Source organism: Ranitomeya imitator, chromosome 2 (genome assembly GCF_032444005.1).
Source record: "Ranitomeya imitator isolate aRanImi1 chromosome 2, aRanImi1.pri, whole genome shotgun sequence".
Lineage (NCBI taxonomy): Eukaryota > Metazoa > Chordata > Amphibia > Anura > Dendrobatidae > Ranitomeya > Ranitomeya imitator.
The window spans coordinates 723,605,180-723,630,630 of record NC_091283.1 but is presented as its reverse complement, the minus strand read 5'-3'; the positions used below and the strand labels follow the sequence as shown (position 1 = coordinate 723,630,630).

Genomic DNA, 25,451 nt, shown 5'->3' with positions numbered 1-25,451 from the left:
TTGTTTGAGCACTCCAAAGACGCTCCGAACACGAGCATTCTCTGATAACACCTTGTCCAAGCACGCTCGCTTATCACTAATAAGCAACATTGGAAATCTACTGGGTTCCCTACTTGTTGGCAAAAGTAGAATTTCTCTACAGTACACATTTTGTCAATGTGTTGGATTACTGGAAATATCAAGCTAGTAAACGTCACACATGTATGTTTAAAGGAGTTCTCGGGAAATAGAAAAAATAAAAACTAAAAGGAAATGTCACTATAAAATTCCTGAATACTTTTAAATAAGCAAAACAAGAATATTTTGCCTAGACAGATAATCAGTATTGGATTAAAATGACTGCCACCTTGTTACACTAATACAAACCTGTTATAGAATATTAGGACAAGAGCCTGTGAGCATGTGCAGTAGGAAGCTCTGCCCCTTCATGTGTAGGAAGATGGAATACAGTGAATATTATGTAATTCTAGCGATACCAGGGGTGCAGAGGTGAGAAGAGGCTGCTCACACTGCTGTCCACCATATCCATCTGATCTAATACTGAAGGTAACAGAAGTGCTGAGGTAAGAAGAAGCTGTTCACACTGCTGTCCACAATATCTATCTGATCTAATACTGGAGATACCAGGGGTGCTGAGGTACGAAGAGGCTGCTCACACTGCTGTCCACCATATCCATCTGATCTAATACTGAAGGTAACAGAAGTGCTGAGGTAAGAAGAAGCTGTTCACACTGCTGTCCACAATATCTATCTGATCTAATACTGGAGATACCAGGGGTGCTGAGGTAAGAAGAAGCTGTTCACACTGCTGTCCACAATATCTATCTGATCTAATACTGGAGATACCAGGGGTGCTGAGGTACGAAGAGGCTGCTCACACTGCTGACCACCCTATCTGTCTGATCTAATACTGGAGATACCAGGGGTGCTGAGGTAAGAAGAAGCTGTTCACACTGCTGTCCACAATATTTATCTGATCTAATACTGGAGATACCAGGGGTGCTGAGGTAAGAAGAGGCTGCTCACATTGCTGTCCGTCCTATCTGTCTGATCTAATACTGGAGCTACCAGGGGTGCTGAGGTAAGAAGAAGCTGCTCACACTGCTGACCACCCTATCTGTCTGATCTAATACTGGAGATACCAGGGGTGCTGAGGTAAGAAGAAGCTGTTCACACTGCTGTCCACAATATCTATCTGATCTAATACTGGAGATACCAGGGGTGCTGAGGTAAGAAGAGGCTGCTCACATTGCTGTCCGTCCTATCTGTCTGATCTAATACTGGAGCTACCAGGGGTGCTGAGGTAAGAAGAGGCTGCTCACATTGCTGTCCGTCCTATCTGTCTGATCTAATACTGGAGCTACCAGGGGTGCTGAGGTAAGAAGAATCTGTTCACACTGCTGTCCACAATATCTATCTGATCTAATACTGGAGATACCAGGGGTGCGGAGGTAAGAAGAGGCTGCTCACATTGCTGTCCGTCCTATCTGTCTGATCTAATACTGGAGCTACCAGGGGTGCTGAGGTAAGAAGAGGCTGCTCACACTGCTGACCACCCTATCTGTCTGATCTAATACTGGAGCTACCAGGGGTGATGAGGTAAGAAGAATCTGTTCACACTGCTGTCCACAATATCTATCTGATCTAATACTGGAGATACCAGGGGTGCGGAGGTAAGAAGAGGCTGCTCACATTGCTGTCCGTCCTATCTGTCTGATCTAATACTGGAGCTACCAGGGGTGCTGAGGTAAGAAGAGGCTGCTCACACTGCTGACCACCCTATCTGTCTGATCTAATACTGGAGCTACCAGGGGTGATGAGGTAAGAAGAGGCTGCTCACATTGCTGTCCGTCCTATCTGTCTGATCTAATACTGGAGATACCAGGGGTGCCGAGGTAAGAAGAGGCTTCTCACACTGCTGACCACCCTATCTGTCTGATCTAATACTGGAGATAACAGAAGTGCTGAGGTAAGCAGAAGTTGCTCGCACTGCTGTCCACCATATCCATCTGATTTAATACTGGAGATACTAAGAGTGCTGAGGTAAGAAGAGACTACTGACACTGCTGTCAAACCTGTCTGATCTAATACTGGAGATACCAGGGCTACTTAGGTAATTAGAGGCTGCTCAGACTGCTGTCCACCATGTACGGTATATCTGATCTACTACTGGAGACATCAGGGATGCAGATAACAGATGAGAAGTTTTATTTTTGGGGCTCCAGGTCAGTGGGACATGGCAGCTAGACGGTAGGCCCATAAATCTCACTTTCCAGTGATCCCGATTCCAGCAAAGTGACAATAACTGGACTAATAGCTGTAGTTGTGATAATCTCCTGCTGATAAATCAGTTATTTTTTTTACTGGAGGACTAGTGAACATGCTGAAAGGTAGGCCAGCATATTCATGATTCTGTACAAACCCGTCCCCACCACCGATTGTCAGCTTTCTGTGTAAACTGTGCACATGCAGAAAGCGGCCAAACAGTGGCGTGTATTGGATGATACAGAGCTCAACTTTCAGAGATCTGGTAGATCTACAACAGGTAAAACTTTTTATCTAAACTTCAGCAACCAGTAAAGTAAGTGACATATCGCTGGAAACAGGGTCTCTGCTGCTACACTATGCTGCTGTCAGGTGGGGTAATAAAAAGGTGGTGCCAGATTTCTTTTAACTATTATAAATATTTTGTCACTTGCCGAGTGCCGGTTTCGGGGTCACAAAGCTAGTAATAACCATTGTCCATCATGCCCTGGTAGAACTTGTGTGTTCATTATACTGTACACCCATTATAATATCGAAACTGTAGAAATAAAGCAGTAAGGGTGCAAAGCTTCTGGAGAACAATCCCACATCTCCAAAAAATAGCAAGTAAAAGCAGCATTACAAAATTCTCAAGTGACCAGGCACAAACCTGAGTAAACCCAAATCCGTTTTTAATTTCCTGGAATAATGCTTCAATTTTCTTCACGTAATCATCAAAGGTGTGTAGACATACAATATTAACATTAAAGGGTCAATTCTAAAATTTTAGGAACGTTCACGTAGCCGCAAACGAACATGCACAATTGTGCCCGTATGGTGAGGATGAGAGTCTAGGGGCCCATATTGATTTGTTGGGATCCAGAATGCACCAGCTGTAAATGTGGCGGAACAAAAACAAAGTAGTTCCATATAGAGCAAGTGAATTTTTTATAACCACCCATCGTGTGGCTACATGCAAGACCTGCATTCCTTCTACTCTCCGCAGGCACAGCCAGATGTCTCAAAGGTCTTGGGTAACATTCACATGTGCATTTGTACATTGTGTGACTGTTCTGTTCACTAACGGAAAAAACAAATTCATGTCAAAAGAGGATCAGTTTAATTACGGAAGCAAACAGAAGAAGACAGCCCCATTAATTATTATGGGAAACTTCTGGGTTCACTTGTGTGTCTGCATTTTGAATAGAAAACAGAAGAAAAAGTGCATCAAGGAGAATCTTTTGCTTTCCTCATTGTTCATCAATAACAAGACGTCATCCAACTTGTGACTATAAATCAAATGTTGAATCAGGATTTCTTCACCACTGCTGTGTCGACCCACGTAGCCTCAAACCCTACCTGCTAGGTCAACAATGACTGGAATTAGCAGGAAACTCACAAAAGTCGCCCATCCACAGACTAATGTTGACCAAACTTGCAAATATCGACGAGTTTGACTGACCGTCTAAAATGAAAGGGAGCCCTGAACAATTTATCGGCAGCGGAAATATCGATATAGCTTGTCTGATTTCTTACCACCGATCCCATTGTCCCTCAGATAATCCACCGCCAGACAACAGGGGAGTTCTTGGCTGAACCAGCGCTTTTGTGTATGGGAAACTATGTGGAACGTTTAGCCAAACCATCATTCGGCAGATAGCCATCTAAAATGTATGGCGGCCTTTACACCCGTGTTCTCTTGGTTTACTTTCTGATAAAGTATGTAAAAAAAAAAAAAAAAAAAAAAATCACATGCGTTTTAAGGGAGTTAGTTGATGCAAGCAGTTTGTGCCGCAAAGTTTCCACATTTGACCACCACGTTTGGCATTTGTGCATCTTGGCAACAAGACAAATTTTATAGAGTTCACCAGATACACACGACACTGATCATAACGCATTTATAGAAAGTTACTTACACTCTCCAAAACTCTTAAGCATCTCTCAGCTCCCCACAAAACTGCAACTAATATTTCCTGATCTTCATCACTGTCGAGATGATTCACACATTCTTTAACTGTCAGGGAAAAAAATGTTATTGCTGTGTTCTAGTCAAGGACATGCAACATATCTTATTAATGTCTATGTCATAGCAATATCTCAGAAGACATCAGTGGCTTTCTGAAAACTAGAACACGGGATTCGCCAGGTGCCACGCCTCTTGGCTAATAAGAATATATTCCAACAGGACAGATTTGTTGGGAAAAATTTCCAGCCACTGAAAACCAGTCCCATGCATCTGTGTCACGCTGTTCTGTAAGCCTCGCTCAGATAAAACAACAGCTACAGACATCTCTGCTACAAATCAACCGAGTGCGGAAAAGTCCTACATTAGGGATTACACTATCTGTAGACTGGGATATGGAGAAGAAGGGTTGGATAGCAGCTGACATAATGCAGAAGGGTATGAGCACAACACCTCTATCAGATGGATTCCGACTGAACATGGTGCTTTCACATTGCGCTTTTCTCACGTTCTTGAGTCCCGCTCGAGATTGCATCCACACCTCCACGCTATAAGGCCGGCAAAGCAAACGTGCACTCTGACATGCATCATTTTCAGGCTATACGCCTACTGGAGGCGGACACTTAGATGGAACAGACTGCACCCGAGTGTCCACCTCCACTAGGCGTATATGCTCGAAAACAATGCACGTCAGAGCGCACATTCGCTCTGTTGGCACCATTATAGTCTATGACCCCATCAGGGCATACATACGAATCCCGTATGGAGAGGAGATTCAGACGCAATCCCTGACGGGACACATGAACGTGGAGAAAAGCACAATGTAAAAGCACCCCAACACAGGCAGATCCCACTTCAGATGTGCAGAAAACAGTCAGAAATAGACTTCTCTGTGAGCATAGGCTACCATTTTTCTCAGCATCGCCACGCTGGTTTACACATCTCACCGATGAACAAGTGTTTTGCTCGTTTGTCGGGTCATACCTGTTTAGCCTGTATGACAAATTATAAAAACACAATGTTCCTAAGAACCCTCATTAATATTCATTCTGCAGTATGTACAGTATACGGGCCGATAGATGGGACTCCATCTATCAGCAGCCCTTCTGATCACCAGTAAGGCTGTGTGCACACGTAGCAGATTTTTCGCGTTTTTTTCACGGTTTTTCACTATAAAACCGCGAACATAACGCTCACATTAAGCATCCTATTTAATAGAATGCAATCCGCATTTTTTGTGCACATGCTGCGTTGTTTTCCTGAGCGGAATCGCATTCCAGAAAAAAATGCAGCATGTTCATTAACCCCTTCATGACCCAGCCTATTTTGACCTTAACCCTGCTGTTCTGTTCGGTCTGGGGAGACCTATTTTGAACTTTGGTATTTTTTGGGGTGTTCAAGATGCGGTTCTGAAACTTGTGGTTGATTGACTTAAATGAGGATGGGTCGGTCGGCCACGGGTTTCAGAGCCGCATCTTGAATATTTTAAAGAATATTGAAGTTCAAATTCGGTCATTTTTGACCAACAGAACAGCAGGGTTAATGACCTGGCCGTTTTTTGTAATTCTGACCAGTGTCCCTTTATGAGGTAGTAACTCAGGAACGCTTCAACGAATCCTAGCGGTTGTTTTTTTCGTGACATATTCGGCTTCATGTTAGTGGTAAATTTAGGTCAATAATTTTTGCGTTTATTTGTGAAAAAAATGGAAATTTGGCAAAAATTTTGAAAATTTTGCAATTTTCAAATTTTGCATTTTTATTCTGTTAAACGAAAGTTATGTGACACAAAATAGTTAATAAATAACATTACCCACATGTCTACTTTACATCAGCACAATTTTGGAACCAAAATTCTTTTTTGCTAGGAAGTTATAAGGGTTAAAATTTGACTAGCGATTTCTCATTTTTACAGGAAAATTTACAAAACCATTTTTTTTTAGGGACCACCTCACATTTGAAGTCAGTTTGAGGGGTCTATATGGCTGAAAATACCCAAAAGTGACACCATTCTAAAAACTGCACCCCTCAAGGTACTCAAAACCACATTCAAGAAGTTTATTAACCCTTCAGGTGCTTCACAGCAGCAGAAGAAACATGGAAGGAAAAAATGAACATTTAACTTTTTAGTCACAAAAATGATGTTTAACCCCTTACCGGCATCGGACGTACTATACCGTCCGATGCCGGCTCCCCTGCTTTGATGCAGGGCTCCGCGGTGAGCCCGCATCAAAGCCGGGACATGTTAGCTGTTTTGAACAGCTGACATGTGCCCGCAATAGGTGCGGGCAGAATCGCGATCTGCCCACACCTATTAACTAGTTAAATGCCGCTGTCAAACGCAGACAGCGGCATTTAACTACCGCTTCCGGCCGGGCGGCCGGAAATGACGTCATCGTCGACCCCCGTCACATGATCGGGGGTCGGCGATGCTTGTATATTGTAGCCATAGAGGTCCCAGAGACCTCTATGGTTACTGATGAGCGGTGGCTGTGAGCGCCACCCTGTGGTCGGCGCTCACAGCACACCTCCATTTCTGCTACATAGCAGCGATCAGCAGATCGCTGCTATGTAGCAGAGCCGATCGTGCTGTGCCTGCTTCTAGCCTCTCATGGAGGCTATTGAAGCATGGCAAAAGTTAAGAAAAAAAGTTTAAAAAAATGTGAAAAAAATAAAAAAAACATAAAAGTTTAAATCACCCCCCTTTCGCCCCAATCAAAATAAATCAATAAAAAAAATATCAAATCTACGCATATTTGGTATCGCCGCGCTCAGAATCGCCCGATCTATCAATTAAAAAAAAGTATTAACCTGATCACTAAACAGCGTAGCGGGAAAAAAATTCGAAACACCAGAATTACGTTTTTTTGGTCGCCGCGACATTGCATTAAAATGCAATAACGGGCGATCAAAAAAACGTATCTGCACCAACATGCTATCATTAAAAACGTCATCTCGGCACGCAAAAAATAAGCCCTCAACCGACCCCAGATGATGAAAAATGGAGACGCTACGAGTATTGGAAAATGGCGCAATTTTTTTTTTTTTTTTTTTTTAGCAAAGTTTGGAATTTTTTTTCACCACTTAGATAAAAAAATAACCTAGTCATGTTAGGTGTCTATGAACTCGTAATGACCTGGAGAATCATAATGGCAGGTCAGTTTAAGCATTTAGTGAACCTAGCAAAAAAGCCAAACAAAAAACCAATGTGGGATTGCACTTTTTTTTGCAATTTCACCGCACTTGGAATTTTTTTCCCGTTTTCTAGTACACAACATGCTAAAACCAATGATGTCGTTCAAAAGTACAACTCGTCCCGCAAAAAATAAGCCCTCACATGGCCAAATTGACGGAAAAATAAAAAAGTTATGGCTCTGGGAAGGAGGGGAGCGAAAAACGAACACGGAAAAACGAAAAATCCCCCGGTCATGAAGGGGTTAAGCAACAATTTTTTAAATTTATTTATTGTACAATTTGTCATGAGTACACCGATACCCCATATGTGGGGGGGAACCACTATTTGGGCGCACGACAGGGCTCGGAAGGGAAGGAGCGCCATTTGACTTTTTCAATGAAAAATTGGCTCCAATCTTTAGCGGATACCATGTCGGGTTTGGAGAGCCCCTGTGTGCCTAAACATTGGAGCTCCCCCACAAGTGACCCCATTTTGGAAACTAGACCCCCCAAGGAGCTTATCTAGATGCATAGTGAGCACGTTGAACCCCCAGGTGCTTCACAAATTGATCCGTAAAAATGAAAAAGTACTTTTTTTTTTTTTCACAAAAAATTTCTTTTAGCCTCAATTTGTTCATTTCCACATGGGCAACAGGATAAAATGGATCCTAAAATGTATTGGGCAATTTCTCCCGAGTACACTCATACCTCACATGTGAGAAGGGAAGGCGCGCCATTTGACTTTTTGAATGAAAAATTAGCTCCAATCGTTTGCTGACACCATGTCGCGTTTGGAGAGCCCCTGTGTGCCTAAACATTGGAGATCCCCCACATGTGACCCCATTTTGGAAACTAGAACTAATCTAGAAGTTTATAACACAGAGCCGTGAAAATAAAAAATAATTTTTCTCTCCTCAAAAATGATGTTTTAGCAAGCACTTTTTTATTTTCACAAGGGTAACAGGAGAAATTGGACCCCAATAATTGTTGCCCAGTTTGTCCCGAGTATGCTGGTACCCCATATGTGGGGGTAAACCACTGCTTGGGCGCACGTCGGGGCTCGGAAGTGAGGGAGCACCATTTGACTTTTTGAATGCAAGATTGACTGGAATCAATGGTGGCGCCATGTTGTGTTTGGAGACCCATGATGTGCCGTAACAGCGGAAACCCCTCAATTCTAACTCCAACACTAACCCCAACACACCCCTAACCCTAATCCCAACTCTAGCCATAACCCTAATCACAACCCTAACCCCAACACACCCCTAACCACAAAACCCCTAACCCTAACCACAGCCTAATCTTAACCCTATTTCCAACCCTAGCCCTAATTCCAACCCTAAACCTAAGGCTATGTGCCCACGTTGCGGATTCGTGTGAGATTTTTCCGCACCATTTTTGAAAAATCCGCAGGTAAAATGCAGTACCGCGGATTTCCAGTGTTTTTGTGCGGATTTCACCTGCGGATTCCTATTGAGGAACAGGTGTAAAACGCTGCGGAATCCGCACAAAGAATTGACATGCTGCTGAAAATACAACATAGCGTTTCCGCGCGGTATTTTCCGCACTATGGGCACAGCGGATTTGGTTTTCCATAGGTTTACATGGTACTGTAAACCTGATGGAAAACTGCTACGAATCCACAGCGGCCAATCCGCTGCGGATCCGCAGCCAAATCTGCTGCAGATCCGCAGCCAAATCCGCACCGTGTGCACAAAGCCTAATTCTAACCCTAACCCTAGTCCTAACCCTAATTCTAGCCGTAACCCTAACCCTAAGGCCAGGTTCACACTGCGCTAGCAGCAGCCCGTTCAGCACATACGCTAACGGGCTGCTCCTAGCGCAAGTGCCGACGTTTGCATCGCGCTAGCGCAGATAGAGCATCTGCTAGCTCTATCTGCGCTACCAGTGACGGACCCGGAAACGCTGCAGCCCGCGTCTCCGGGTCCGTCACTCAATCACGGCACATCCCTAGCGTACACCCATTGTGGGCGTGCGCTAGTGATGCGTCCAACATTGCTGTCAATGGCGGCCGTAACGTTTATGCCGTGGTGTAACGTAGTCCGTCTAACGGACTGCTTAGACGCAGTGTGAACTAACCCTAACCCTAGTGGGGCAAAGAAAAAAAAAATTCTTTATTTTATTTTTGTCCCTACCTATGGGGGTGATAATGGGGGGGGGGAAAGGGTTTATTTATTAATTTTTTTATTTTGATCGCTGTGATAGAACCTGGCGGTGGGGGGGGTCAGATCACGATCTCCAGCCATGGCTGATACTATTGCAGCATGGGCCATGGCTGGATTGTAATATTTCACCAATTTTCATTGGTGAAATATTACTATCGCTCTGATTGAAAGTGGAATGTCACTTTCAACAGCCAATCAGACAGATCATAGCCACGGAGGGGGTTGGGGGGCTAAAGTACAACTCCCCCTGTCCCTGCAGGCCGGGTGAAATTACAGTTGACCCTTTCAACCCGTCTGCAGGAGCCCAATCCGGCCATGACGCATATGCTGCGTCACAGGTCGGATTGTCACAGGTTTTCATGACGCATACGGTGCGTCAAAGGTCGGGAAGGGGTTAAATTTGCAGAAGCCGCCGCGTGCATCGCTGAGGAGATCGGCTGCCTTCGGAAGGCAGCATCAACAGTAAAAAGTTGGTCACACTCGTCAAACACTATGTTTGACAAGTGTGACCAACCTGTCAATCAGTTTTTCAAGCGATGCTACAGATCGCTTGGAAAACACTAGCATTCTGCAAGCTAATTATGCTTGCAAAACTCTAATTTTTAAGGGGCAGGTGTCTGCCAGATGGACTTTCGACAGAAATAGAATTGAGAAGGATATCCGACAGGCTGTATTTACTGTATGCTAGAAGGAAAGGGGCGCATCATTCTATGCACCAATCGGCATTACGGCGCACCTGTAACAGGCGTGCTAGGGCTCTTCAAGACACCTGTGCCTGTCATTACTTTACTCCTATGAAAGCCAGCCCATGGCTTGTGTTCATATTAGACCGCGATTTCTGCTATATGCAGCAATAACCAAAATATATCTACAAACATATCCAAAATATAAAGGGGTTTTAAAACAACTCAGTATCCCAATCGTTATAAAAAAAGACAAAATGTAAATGGGTGCTTTATACAAATATCTAAGCAAAAATGGATAACAGTATCCAGAGACAACACTCAAAAAGAACACTAATGAAAAAAGATAAAATACATGAATTTTTATTGAACAAATTACACATTAAAATTTAAGAAAACATGAATCAAAAAATTACTATGATGCATGTATGAGGAATAAAAACATTGAGGGAATAATCAAGTCAACAAGAGTGGTGAAGCGGAACAGAATCAGGCTGCAGGTATTTAAATATAATAATGCAAAGACTTCATGTGGCCAGAAATATACGAGTTAATAAGCAAGTACATATAAAAATAACATGTATATACTGACCTAATAAAAAAGGATGCAATGTATAGCTTACCCATGATGCTGTAAACCGCCTGTTCGCAACACCACAGACGGGCGTTTCGCAGATGTGCTTTCTCAAGGAAAGGAAAAAGCATATCCGCGAAACGCACGTCAGGGCGTCACAGACAGGCGGTTTACAGCATCACCACGCTTGTTGACTTGATTATTCCCTCAATTATTTGTATCATAGTAATTTATTCATGTTTTCTTGTGAAATTGAATGTGTAATTTGTTAAATAAAAATTCATTTATTTTATCTACTTTTTCATTATTGTTCTTGCTGAGTGGTGTCTCTGGATACTTGTTATCCGCTTTTGTTTGCATATATGCAACAATAGTATACTGTGGAATTGCTGTATATAGCACAAGCAATCGAATGGTCAGAGGTTCAACAAATACAATGAAAAAAGTTTAATAAAAAAAAAATTCTAAAACATTCAAATAACCCCCTTTTTCCCCCCTATTAAAAATGAAGCAAAGAAAAAAAAAATACACATTTGCTATCGCTGTGTTTGTAAAAGAGTAATCTAGCACAAAATCAAATTAATCCAAATGGGAAACTGAAGTGAGGGGGGAAAAAACAAAAATCTGAATACCAGATTTGTGATTTTTCAGCCACCACATCACAAAAAAAAACATAAGAGGCAATCAAAACACTGAATCTATCCCAAAATGATAAATAAACAACATCAGCTCGGGAAGCAAAAACAAGCCCTCACACAACTCCATATCACGAAAATTGAAAACGTTACAGCACTCGAAAAATGGCATCAAAAGCAGCTTTGCAATTTTTTTTTTTTTTACACAAACTTCTAAATTGTTGTTTCACCACTTTAACCCCTTTCCGACATGGGGCAAAATAGTATGTCGATGTTGGACTCACCCTGTTTGGTGCGGGCTCCGGCGCTAAGCCCGCACCTTTCCGGGCACATAACAGCTGATCTGTACAGCTGACATGTGCCCGCAACAGCCGCGGGTGGATTTGCGATCCCTCCACGGTTGTTTAAATGCTACATACAGGCAATCTGATCATCGCCTGTATGTAGCAGAGTCGATCACATAACTGCAGTTTCTAGTCTCCCATGGAGACTATTGAAGCATGCAATAAGTAAAAAAGCGGCTGTGCTTTCACTTTCACTTTACGGCCGGCAGTCACAGTGCGGGAAGCAGAGACGGCAAGGGACCTGACGGACACCAGAATGTAAGTATGTGCTGTTTGTTTTTTTTTAGTTTAACGCTTGTAACCAGGGTAAACATCGGGTAACTAAGCGCGGTCCTGCGCTTAGTTACCCGATGTTTACCCTGGTTACCCGGGGACCTCGGCATCGTTGGTCGCTGGAGAGCTGTCTGTGTGACAGCTCCCACACTACGATTTACCTACGATCACGGCCAGGTCATATCGCTGGTCGTGATCGTAGGTAAATCGTATAGTGTGACGGTACCCTAACTTGGCTTTGCTACTCAGTCATTTCATCAAACATACCTTTATCTACAATATGGTCCAGTCCGCCTAAAAGTCTAAGCTCTTCCTTAAACCAATCTCCTGCACGCTTGGAGGTCAAAGATAACAAAGTCTCCATAGCTAGATGGCCAGTCTGAAAAACAAGAAAAAAGATTATATACGTAAGATACATAATAACCTATAGCAAACGCTCATCATAGTGGTGTACAGAATGTAATATTCATCATAAGCCATCACTACCAACAACCAACTGGGTAGAAACACACCCGCTATGATGCTTCATGATGTGCACATGTAAGTGTTAAATCGGGTAGGCGTAATAGGTTTCCTTTTTTGGGGATTTCTGGAGAACAATCCTTCCTGGAGACTTGAGTGTAAGGCTCTCAGGTCGGTCTAGACCAGATATGTGCAGCATATGGTGATTCCTATAAAACGGCAGCTAAATGGACTAACAGCAAAGACACAGCTTACCGTGATGTTTTCCAAGTCTAGATGTTTGTTGTGCACGGTTTCACAGAGCTTCCTAATTTTCTCTTTTATTTTGTTCATATCTTTCTCATTCATGTGCCTGGAGGTGGTATCTTGCTCCATTTCTAGAAGTCTGATCATAAGGTCTAGACTTGCTCGGTCAAGGTCCATGTTTAGGCGGTCTCTGCTGAGTATGTACATGAGTGCAGCGGTGCAAAGTGCTAAATTCTGATGAGAGAATAATAATAATAATAATAATAAAACTAACACACATGTTAACAGTGGAATAATGGCCAGTCTCGACTATGGACTGTACCCGAGTCAGTGCTGCTGTGACTACTGGAGAACTGTGTCTACAGATGCACAGACTATTTCGATGCTTTCACAAACAAAAAAGACGATCACATACCGGGTGATGCTGACTGTCATCCAGTGTTTTAAAAACCATGGCTACCATCCCATGTGCTCGCAGGTGCATTCGGAAACTTGGCATTGCACACTTAGTTGCCAAGCTGATAACACTGAAATAGAAGACACATTTTGTATAAAACCACTTATTAACCAATAATGGGATGTAAAAGTATATACAATACGCCAGTGCAATCTAAAGTGGAAAAAAACCATAAAGCATGCCCTTCGCGATCATGTAATGGAAGCAAAACTTATTTCAATCCAGTCTTCATAATATATCACTTCTAAGAGCCTCAATTAGAGCGCCAACGCATACGAAGAAGTGGGCGATATTCGATAACGCTATAAAAGGACACTACGAACGAAACACTGACCATGCACATATTAGAGAGCCAACTTATCTACAGAAGTCAATGGAAGGCATTGATTTCAGGGGATGTCACATATTGCCCAATTTCCACAGCAGAATTCAGCAACAAGCCGAATTGGAGATGGTAACTGATCGAGAACGTAAAACACCAGCAGTACACCCCCACTACATCTCTCTCTACAGATACATTTAAAATTTATATCAACTAGCAGAAAAATGGATAAGCAAATTGAAAAGATTTGATACCATTAATGAACCCGCTTCAATCAATAAGCTGTGCTTAGATATTTAGTATATTGTTAAGTAACGGTTATTTAACCCCTTAGTGACAGAGCCAATATGGTGCTTTGGCCACCGCCATTAGGGGCTTATCTACAGCATTCTGTAATGCTGTAGATAAGCCCCCCCCCCCCCCCCTCCCCCGATGTAACCTGAAAGATATGAAAAACAAGTTAGAGGGAGGGTGCGGGCGGTCCGATGGGCGTCGCAGGTCCGGGTCCTCCCATCTTCATAGGATGTCGCCCTCTTCCTTGCTGCTGTTGCGGCTCCTGCGCCGGCATAATTCTCTGCCCGGTTGAGGGCAGCGTACAGTACTGCAGTGCGCAGGCGCCGGGAAAGGACACAGAGGCCTGGCGCCTGCGCACTGCAGTACTTTACGCTGCTCTCAACAGGGCAAAGCAGTACGCCTGCACTGGAGCCGCAACGAGGATGACGACATCGTATGAAGATGGGAGGCGCCGGACCCGGACCTGCGATGCCCATTGGACCAGACTGCACCCGGGTGAGTATAATCTAACTTGTTTTTCTTATCTTTCATGTTACATCGGGGGTGGGGGGCTTATCTACAGCATTACAGAATGCTGTAGATAAGCCCCTGACAGTGGTGGCCGAAGCTTATAGGGCCAAAATTAGGTGACAGATTCCCTTTAGTGACCAAGCCAATTTTTACAATTCTGACCACTGTCACTTTATGAAGTTATAGCTCTAGAACGCTTCAACATATCCCACTGATTCTGAGAAAGTTTTTTCGTGACATATTGTACTTCATGTTAGTGGTAAAATTTATTTGATATAACTTGCGTTTATATATGAAAAAAAAGAAAATTTGGCAAAAAAAATTTTTTTTTTAACATTTTGCAATTTTCTTTTTCAATCTTTTTATTGAACATTTTAAACATTTGTAAAAGGGGAGTCAGGGAAAGGAAAGGGTAAAAAGTACAAAAGAGAAAAGAAGGGAACATGAAGGACCTGCAAGTTCTTGTGAACAATCACAATGTTGTGTACAAAAAAAACAAAAAAAAAAAAACGAACCTAATTGTCAATCAGGGCAAACTTATGTTCATAAGAATTAGGAATGTGGATTTTGTCCACAATGTCATGAAATAAGCATGGGGGGCGGGGGGAGGTTCTGATCTCTTCCAATGACAAACAATAGAGTTTTTGGTAAAAAGCAGGATGTGAGTAATAATCGCCACCAAGGATGGTGAAATTGATTGTGTGTCCAAAGACAATAAAGCCAGTTGTGGGGATAATGTGATGTCCGTGGAATGAATTTTATTAATTAAGTTCTATATATATATATCCATAAGAGTCTAATATAAAGGCAATGCCACAAAATATGAACTAAACTGCCACGATGGCCACATCCCCTCCAACAATCTGGTGAATAAGAATTATTAATTTATTTATTTTAATTTTCTGGCGGGGGTATAGTACCAACGAGTCAGAATTTTATGATGAGTCTCTTGGAGGGATATTGCAATGGTGGACGCAAGGGATGTAGAAAATGCCACCTCCCACTCTATAGTATTGGGATTTAAGTGAAGCTCTGATTCCCACTTAATTAAATTTTGGGTCTTGATAAAGTCTGAGCAGTTATTAATCCACCTGTATATGTATTTCACACTCCAAAAAATACCATGATCAATATTATTAATTAGATTGGTAGCTGATTCAGAAATTCACGTGGCGGATTTCAGAAAATTAATAATATTCTCTTTGAGAATCAAATATTGACAAAAAAGAGAGGAGGGAAAATCGTATTTGTTTTTTTAAATAACTGAATGGCTGGCATTTTGAATCACGGAGGAGGTCCTTTAACTTAATACCTTTTGTAGCCCAAAAGGGATTTACATCGTGCCCAAACAAAGAGCATATAAGTGGTAAGGAGAAATTCCTCAAAGAGTCAAATTTATTGGTGCCTCTTTTTGAAGATGCCAATTTTTTCCATGCTTCCAGAATTGGCTGAAAAATGGGATGGAGAGTTGATTGTTTCTTTTTTAGAAGCAGGGAGTCTAGAATTAACCCATTTGGCGACTTATTGTTATTAAAATATAGTTCGATATCATACCATGCCAGAATTTCTGAATGTGGCCACCAATGTAAACTATTTTTAATCAAAAATGCGTAGTAGTAAGCAGAAATATTTGGGTGGCCTGCACCTCCTAAAGTTTTACTTTTATAAAGAGTATGTGTTGTTACTCTTGCCCTTTTGTCTCCCCAAATAAAATGATGGAGGCGAGATTGTAGAACATTTTGCAATTTTCAAACTTTTAATTTTTGTACCCTTAAATCAGAGAGTGGTGTCTCACAAAACAGTTAACAACATTTCCCACATGTCTGCTATACAAAAGCACAATTTTTGAACCAAATTTTTTTTCTTAGGACGTTATAAAGGGTTAAAAGTTGACCAATTTCTCATTTTTCCAACAAAATTTACAAAACCATTTGTTTTTTAGGGACCACCTAACATTTGAAGTGAGATTGGGGGGGTCAATATAACAGAAAATACCCAAAAGCGACACCATTCTAAAAACTGCACCCCTCAAAGTGCGCAAAACCACATTCAAGAAGTTTATTAATTCTTCAGGTGCTTCACGAGAACTAAAGCAATGTGGAATGAACATTTTACTTCATATAAAAAAAAAAAAAAAAAATGGACCACAAAATTTGTTGTGCTATTTCTCCTGAGTATACAGATACCCCGTATGTGGGGGAAAGCCACTCTTTGGGCGCATGGCAGGGCTCAGAAGGGAAGGAGCGCGCTTTGAACGCAAAATTGGCTGGAATTAATGGTGGCATTATGTCGCGTTTGGAGACCCCCTGATGTACCCAAGCAGTGTAATCCTCCCAATTCTAACTCCAACTCTAACCCCAACACACCCCTAACATAACCCTGGCCTGACTCTACCCTAACCCTGGCCCAACATTAACTTTAGCCCAACCCTAACACTAATGAAAAATACATTTTTCTATTTAACCGTTTTTTTTTTTTTTTGCAGTCGCCGTTATTCCATTAACCCTTTCACGACATAACTGCGCATGCCGTGTCACCCTCTTTGATGTGGGCTCCGGCGGTGAGCCCACATCAAAGTCGCGACATGTCAGCTGTTTTGTACAGCTGACATGTGCGCGCAATAGCGGCGGGTGAAATCACTATTCACCCGCCGCTATTAATCTGTTAAATGCCACTGTCAAAAGCAGACAGCGGCATTTAACCTGCGCTTCCGGCTGGGCGGCCGGAAATGATGTAATCGCCGACCCCCGTCACATGATCGGGGGTCGGCGATGCATCAGGAAGGTAACCATAGAGGTCCTTGAGACCTCTATGGTTACTGATGCCGGCCTGCTGTGAGCGCCCCCCTGTGGTCGGCGCTCACAGCACACCTGCATTTCAGCTACATAGCAGCGATCTGATGATCGCTGCTATGTAGCAAAGCCAATCAGGCTATGCCAGCTTCTACCCTCCCATGGAGGCTATTGAAGCATGGCACAAGTAAAAAAAAAAATGTTTTTAAAAATATGAAAAAATATAAAAAATATAAAAGTTTAAATCACCCCCCTTTCGCCCCATCCTAAATAAAACAATTTAAAAAAAAACTACACGTATTTGGTATCGCCGCGTTCAGAATCGCCCGATCTATCAATAAAAAAAAGCATTAACCTGATCGCTACACAGCGTAGCGAGAAAAAAATCCGAAACGCCAGAAATACGTTTTTTTGGTCGCCGTGACATTGCATTAAAATGCAATAACGGGCGATCAAAAGAACGTATCTGAACCGAAATGGTATCATTAAAAACGTCAGCTCGGCACGCAAAAAATAAGCCCTCACCCGACCCCAGGTCACGAAAAATGGAGACGCTTCGGGTATCGGAAAATGGCATAAGAGAATCACAATGTCTGGTTAGTTTTAGCATTTAATGAACCTAGCAAAAAAGCCAAACAAAAAACACGTGTGGGATTGCACTTTTTTGCAATTTCACCGCACTTGGAATTTTTTTCCCGTTTTCTAGTAAAACACATGGTAAAACCAATGGTGTCGTTCAAAAGTACAACTCGTCCCGCAATAAATAAGCCCTCACATGACCATATTGACGGAAAAATAAAAAAGTTATGGCTCTGGGAAGGAGGGAAGTGAAAAATGAAAACGCAAAAACGAAAAAGGGCCGCGACTTGAAGGGGTTAATAACGGCGATTGCAACACTGGGGTTGGTAAAAACTGACCAGAATGTTTTCTGGGGTATCGGCTACCCCTTGTAGATGAAACCCCAGAGAAATTTCGACTCTGGGGGGCGCTATACCCTTATTTCTCAGCGGCGCAGTGAGGCAGAAGTACCCTTAACTGCGTTAAAAGGTGTATCGGCAGTCGTTAAGGGGTTAAGAATTTGCATCAAGTTATTAAATTACATACCGTATATACTCGAGTATAAGCCGAGATTTTCAGCCCATTTTTCGGGGATGAAAGTCCCCCTCTCGGCTTATACTTGAGTCATACCCGGGGGTCGGCAGGGGAGGGGGAGCGGGGGCTATCTAATTATACTCACCTACTGCTGGCGCGGTCCCTGCACGTCCCTGCTTCTTCCAGCGCTGCATATTTTTCCTGTACTGAGCGGTCATATGGTACCGCTCATTACAGTAATGAATATGCGGCTCCACCTCCCATAGGGGTGGAGCCGCATATTCATTACTGTAATGAGCGGTAACGGTGACTGCTCAGTACAGGAAGAATATGCAGCGCCGGGAGAAGCAGGGACTGCACCGCACCAGGAGCAGGTAAGTATACGGGGATTGGAGCGCTGCACGATATTTACCTCTCCTCGTTCCGGTGCGGCTCAGTCTTCATCGTCCTCCGGCAGTGACGCTCAGATCAGAGGGCGCGATGATGTGGTCAGTGTGCACCCTCTGCTGAACGTCAGTGCTAGACGGAGTCGCACCCGAATGAGGAGCAGGTGAAAGTGCCGGGGTCCTCAACGATGGACAGGTGAGTATGTGATTATTTTTTTTATCGCAGCCACAGCATATGGGGCAAGTGACTGTATAAATCATCTTATGGGGCCATAACGCTTGTGCAGCACTATATGGGGCAAGTGACTGTATGGAGCATCTTATGGGGCCATAACGATTGTGCAGCATAGGGCTATGTCAAAAGAAAGAAAATTAAGGTCCTTGGAAGGAGAGGAAAAACACAGCGCACAATAATGAAACAAACAACATAGAAAGCGTTAAGAATATTACATAAATAAGATTCCCACCTAGAACACATGGCTAGACGTATGTGGACATCATCTACACAACTTTTATGGACAAACCATTGAAATTAAGTTGTCCACTATTTGGACAACTTCTTGTAATACTTTTCGCTTGACCCCATAAAGCTTATTTGCTCTTGCTGGGGCTCCGTGCTGTTACAGTGATATGTGATGTTGGCGTCACTGTACTCGCCTCCTGGTGAATTGAGCATGAAGAGGAAGTCTGAGAAGCTGCAGCCCACACTTCCTCTCCATATTGGATTTGTCTGAAGGCGTGGAAAGTAACACCTGCGCTGACTCGGCACCGGTATCACGTGACATAACACCACATGAGAGCCGCGGGGAGAGCAAGTGCAGATACCGGGGGTACGGCTTCAGTAAGGAAGGGGAGAATAAGCTTTATTATATTATGGGGGGGGGGCAAACATTTTGATCAATAAGGGGTTGTTCTAGTAGTGGACAATCTTTTCCCACAAGATTCTGGCATCCAGGGATTTGTGCCAATTCAGGTAACGTATGTTGGAGAACGGTTGGCTGGCATTCAGTGTTAACACGGCCAACAAGGGCAGCAGTATTTTCCTGCCCAGGTCTCAGAACTAATGCAAGATGCAGCAAACCCATATACAGTCATGGCCAAAAGTATTGACACCCCTGCAATTCTGTCAGATAATACTCAGTTTCTTCCTGAAAATGATTGCAAACACGAATTCTTTGATATTATCTTCATTTAATTTGTCCTAAATGAAAAAACACAAAATAGAATGAAGCAAAAAGCAAAACATTGATCATTTCACACAAAACTCCAAAAATGGGCCAGACAAAAGTATTGGCACCCTCAGCCTAATACTTGGTTGCACAACCTTTAGCAAAAATAGCTGCGACCAACCGCTTCCGGTAACCATCAATGAGTTTCTTACAATGCTCTGCTGGAATTTTAGACCATTCTTCTTTGGTAAACTGCTCCAGGTCCCTGATATTTGAAGGCTGCCTTCTCCAAACTGCCATTTTTAGAACTCTCCACAGGTGTTCTATGGGATTCAGGTCTGGACTCATTGCTGGCCACCTTAGAAGTCTCCAGTGCTTTCTCTCAAACCATTTTCCAGTGCTTTTTGAAGTGTGGTTTGGGTCATTGTCCTGCTGGAAGACCCATGACCTCTGAGGGAGAACCAGCTTTCTCACACTGGGCCCTACATTATGCTGCAAAATTTGTTGGTAGTCTTCAGACTTCATAATGCCATACACACGGTCAAGCAGTCCAGTGCCAGAGGCAGCAAAGCAACCCCAAAACATCAGGGAACCTCCGCCATGTTTGACTGTAGGGACCGTGTTCTTTTCTTTGAATGCCTCTTTTTTTCTCCTGTAAACTCTATGTTGATGCCTTTGCCCAAAAAGCTCTACTTTTGTCTCATCTGACCAGAGAACATTCTTCCAAAACGTTTTAGGCTTTTTCAGGTAAGTTTTGGCAACCTCCAGCCTGGCTTTTTTATGTCTCGGGGTAAGAAGTGGGGTCTTCCTGGGTCTTCTACCATACAGTCCCTTTTCATTCAGACTCCGACGGATAGTATACGTCGACACTGTTGTACCCTCGGACTGCAGGGCAGCTTGAACTTGTTTGGATGTTAGTCGAGGTTCTTTATCCAACATCCGCACAATCTTGCGTTGAAATCTCTTGTCAATTTTTCTTTTCCGTCCACATCTAGGGAGGTTAGCCACAGTGCCTTGGGCTTTAAACTTCTTGATGACACTGCGCACGGTAGACACAGGAACATTCAGGTCTTTGGAGATGGACTTGTAGCCTTGAGATTGCTCATGCTTCCTCACAATTTGGTTTCTCAAGTCCTCAGACAGTTCTTTGGTCTTCTTTCTTTTCTCTATGCTCAATGTGGTACACACAAGGCCACAGGACAGAGGTTGAGTCAACTTTAATCCATGTCATCTGGTTGCAAGTGTGATTTAGTTATTGCCAACACCTGTTAGGTGCCACAGGTAAGTTACAGGTGCTGTTAATTACACAAATTAGAGAAGCATCACATGATTTTTCGAACAGGGTCAATACTTTTGTCCACCCCCTTTTTTATGTTTGGTGTGGAATTATATCCAATTTGGCTTTAGGACAATTCTTTTTGTGTTTTTTTTTATTTAAGACAAATTAAATGAAGATAATAATACCAAACAATTTGTGTTTGCAATCATTTTCAGTAAGAAAATGAGTATTATCTGACAGAATTGCAGGGGTGTCAATACTTTTGGCCATGACTGTAGCAAAGATGGTGGCAGCACAGGTGCAAAATACTGATGAGACAACCACTCACAACCTACCAATTCATGGAGGGGGCGATTGGTAGTATAGCCTTGTATAGGGTGCTGGTCACACACAGGTGATGCATACTGTCTAGCTAACAGCCTATTTGTGACACCCAGCACTATCTTAGAGCACACCATGAGAACAGACACTCTAGTTTACAAGGCCAAAAATGGTGGGCTTGGTTGCACCCTGAAAAATTATGTGCAAAAAAAAAAAAACATAACATATGAGGTATTGGATGATATTTTGACCAAGATATCCAAGCTCGCAAACAACATCAAGGGTCCTCACACTTAAGAGTCCTAACACTAAAATTAAAAGAAAAGCCACAAAAAGAGGAATAAAAAAATCCTACAAAAATTCTGATGTGCATTCTGTCTATTTTGGAGGATTTTTTTATCCATCTTTTTGTGGCTTTGCTATTAATTCTGGCAGTGTTCCCAATATGCCTAGGCCGTCCTAGGTACTCAACAAATCATGTCTTCATGGACCTCACTGTCTTCAGATGATTAATCATACTAAACCAGGGAGAGGCAAACCTCTTCAGAAAGCATGGCCAGGAGTCTAGCGGCACTGTTCTCCATAGCGGTTTAGCCAGTGCCCAGTGATGTGCGGCTTGTTCAGAATGTAGCTCTATAGTGACTTATGCAGCAGAGAAGCTGAAGTTTATGCGTCATACACGTCAGGACTCGGGGGCTTCCTGACTTCGTACAGTCTACTGCTCCTGGCTGAGCCATAACCTCTCACATTTCACACTAGCTGAACCTACATTCTGCATGGGAACTAAATGATCTGTACGGCCACATACACATTGCCAGAGAGCGGTCAGTATAATCCCAGTTGTAGTCTCATCTCACCTAAGGCATCTTGTGTTTATGGGCTGATTACTCTTCAATCCACTCAGCAGATACTCGATATCATCCGTAAACTCCTGATTTTCACCAAACTCCACCACATCATTGAAGTGCTTCACATGTTGGACAACTGTGTACAGCTGAAAGGCAAAATACATGTATGAGACTCTTACTGAGTGAACTGCAGTGAATTTCTACAATCATCGTCAGCACTGACAGTAATAGAGTAGGGTTATGTTTCTTATTCCTATGACATAACCCCACGGTCTGGGGTGTGAGCAACCACACTGGTATAAAGCAAAAAACTACTGACCAATGTCAGGCTGGCAAGTACGCTGCATGGACCACTAATGTGAGGAGGCAACCTTTACTACTGGGGTGAACAAGAACTCACAGGTTTACAGAAAGCAGAGGCACATAATCTTACCAAACGCCCTTTCAGTGATTAATAAGGGTGAAATCATTTGGGTTTACAGGTCTTCCCATTTCTGAGATGGACTAGAAACGTGAAAATACTGAATATTACATGCTTAAAAAAACACATTCCATCTTCATAGTCCTATACCCCGCCCATCCTCAGTCACACTTACAGAGACAACTTCCTAACTTTAATGTCAAAGACTGAACGCTGGCCCTTAAAATGAAAGAAATAGAACCTGCTGACAATAGAGAATGGCGTTGGTCCACATCACTACATCCATCAGCGAGGCGAGCTGAGTGCCTGTCATTACGCCTGGCACTTTAACTCCCTTTGAATGGTCACAAGGGTCATGTGACTATTTAAAGGGAGGTGGGAGTGGTTACCAGCCAACATCAGCTGACCAGCCTAATAGAACAGCCAACAAGAGACTGACAACTGTTGCTGGACCAAAATGGGGGGAAAAAAAACAAACATTTAAATTTCAGCAGACCCTGAGCTGCCATGAATGCCTTAATGATTTGTGACAGGCTCGCAACAATATCACCTTATTCTCTGCATGCAGATGCCAGAGTCTATTATTATTGTAACTCCAGATAATTTTTCTCTGACAGCAATCCGAGTTAAACAATTGGATATGAATTCAGTATTTTATTAGCTGCATTTCGTCTCCAGATGGGTCCAGTGTACACACAGTGGGAGAAATGTTGAGCATCCGGATATACACTGACACAATGGGAACCAGTCATTTCAGAAAATGCAATTTATCTGAAGATATAGGGTTAATCGAGGTAAATAGCATTACAATGCTTCCCAGCCACTTTACTGAAAGTGCTGCTACTGGGAGAAATTGAGATCATGGAGTGCAGACATTTTAAACTGGACAACTCATTTAACCCCTTAGTGACAGAACCAAGTTTGATCTTTTTGACCAAGCCAATTTTTACAATTCTGACTACTGTCCCTTTATGAGGTTATAGCTCTGGAACGCATGAACGGATCCCACGGATTCGGAGATTGTTTTTTCGTGACATATTGTACTTTATAGAAAAAAGGAAAGGGTTCCACTTTGTCGTGCTAAAGCATGTCAATCTGAAATGTATGAAATATAAATAGCAATACAGCTTTTGAATATTAGGGAAAAAATAAATGAGACGCTTTCCACAAAATTTGGCCAAATAATGTCTGCCCATCAACCAACGTCAAGGTGGTCCCATAAGTCTCATGGGTCCCTATCCAATGTGAACACCTCTCTAAAGCTGATGTCTGAATTCCTGGGTGAATGTGAACACCTCTCTCAGTAAATCCGGCATTTATGGGTAGATAGGAACCTGCTGTAACTAAAACCACCACATGGTGAAGGGCGGAGTGCTCGGTCAGTAAGCTAACATAGAAATAACAAAAAGTATATTTATATTTTACTTCATGACAGTGGTAAAATTTCTTCAATATGACAAACTTTTAATGTTTGTGCCTTTATTTTGTGTGACATGACTCTCTGATTTAATTAATAAATAACATTTTTAACATGTCACATAAGCACAATTTTAGAATTTTTTTTTTTTTGTTAGGACGATATAAGGGTTGAAAGCTGACCAGCTATTTCTCCTTTTTCCAACAAAATTTACAAAACCATTATTTTTTATGGAATCATCTCACATTAGAAGTGAGTTTGGGGAAGTCAATATGACAGAAAATACCCAAAAGTGACAACATTCTAAAAACTGCACCCCTCAAGGTACTCAAAATCACATTCTACAATTTTAATAACCCTTTAAGTGCTTCACGAAAACGAAAGCAATGTGGAAGGAAAAAAATGAACATTTCACCATATATACTCGAGTATAAGCCGAGATTTTCAGCCAATTGTTTTAGACTGAAAGTGCCCCCCTCGGCTTATACTCGAGTATTTGTCCCGGGGGGGGGCAGCGGGGGAGGGGTTGGAGTGGCGGCTGTCACATCATACTCACCTCATCCCAGCGTGGTCTCGGAACGTCTCTGCTTATCAGATGGTCTCTTTCGCCTGCAGCTCTTCCTGTATTCAGCGGTCACGTGGTACCGCTCATTAAAGTAATGACTATGAACGCAACTCCACTCCCATAGGCGTGGAGCGCATATTCATAACTTTAATGAGCGGTACCATGTGACCGCTGAACACAGGAACAAGCTGCTGGCTCGCACCGGAGACCATCGGAGAAGCAGAGACAGCTCCAAGAGGGGGTGAGTACGACGGGGGAGGGTGAGCCATGCGATATTCACCTGTCCCCATTCCACTTCCGGGCTCTGTCTTCCGTGTCCTCTGTTTGACGTTCAGGCAGAAGGCGCGATGACGTGTTTAGTGCGCGCCCTCTGCCTGAACAGTCACAGCCAAAGGACCCGGAAGACACAGCGGCACATGGCGGTGGAATGGGGACAGGTGAATATTGCAAGTGTCGGGGTGCTTGCATAGCAAGCCTGTAATTCAGCTGCATAGGAGCAATCTGATGTCCCGCAAAAAATAAGCCCTCACATGGCCATATTAACGGAAAAATAAAGTTATGGCTCTAGGAAGGAGGGGCGTAAAAAAACAAAAATGCAAAAACGAAAAAGGGCTGCGTCTTGAAGGGGTAAAGCTATGGAGTGCTGCCTGAATTTTTTCCTATGTCTGGATTGAGGCAAGTCTTGGACATTTTGTCTGGGAGGCATGCACCCACCTATTGGTAAAGTGCTGTTCCAATTATCTATTTTTATCTCCTCTGGTACGCTAGATCATATCAGAGGAGAGCAAAATGAATGG

The 25,451-nt window shown here is 42.9% G+C and overlaps 1 protein-coding gene across 4 annotated transcripts in view; it reads right to left on the bottom strand.

The window, feature by feature from the left end:
* Positions 1-25,451, bottom strand: part of WAPL (WAPL cohesin release factor) — a 133,819-nt gene that overhangs the window by 41,532 nt on the left and 66,836 nt on the right. For all 4 annotated transcript variants that reach the window (XM_069753190.1, XM_069753191.1, XM_069753187.1 and 1 more), the window contains 5 exons: positions 22,261-22,397; positions 13,197-13,308; positions 12,791-13,015; positions 12,341-12,452; positions 4,161-4,258 (listed from right to left, as the gene is read on the bottom strand). In XM_069753190.1, the coding sequence (XP_069609291.1) occupies positions 4,161-4,258; positions 12,341-12,452; positions 12,791-13,015; positions 13,197-13,308; positions 22,261-22,397 (684 nt within the window). The remainder of the gene's footprint in view (positions 1-4,160; positions 4,259-12,340; positions 12,453-12,790; positions 13,016-13,196; positions 13,309-22,260; positions 22,398-25,451) is intronic.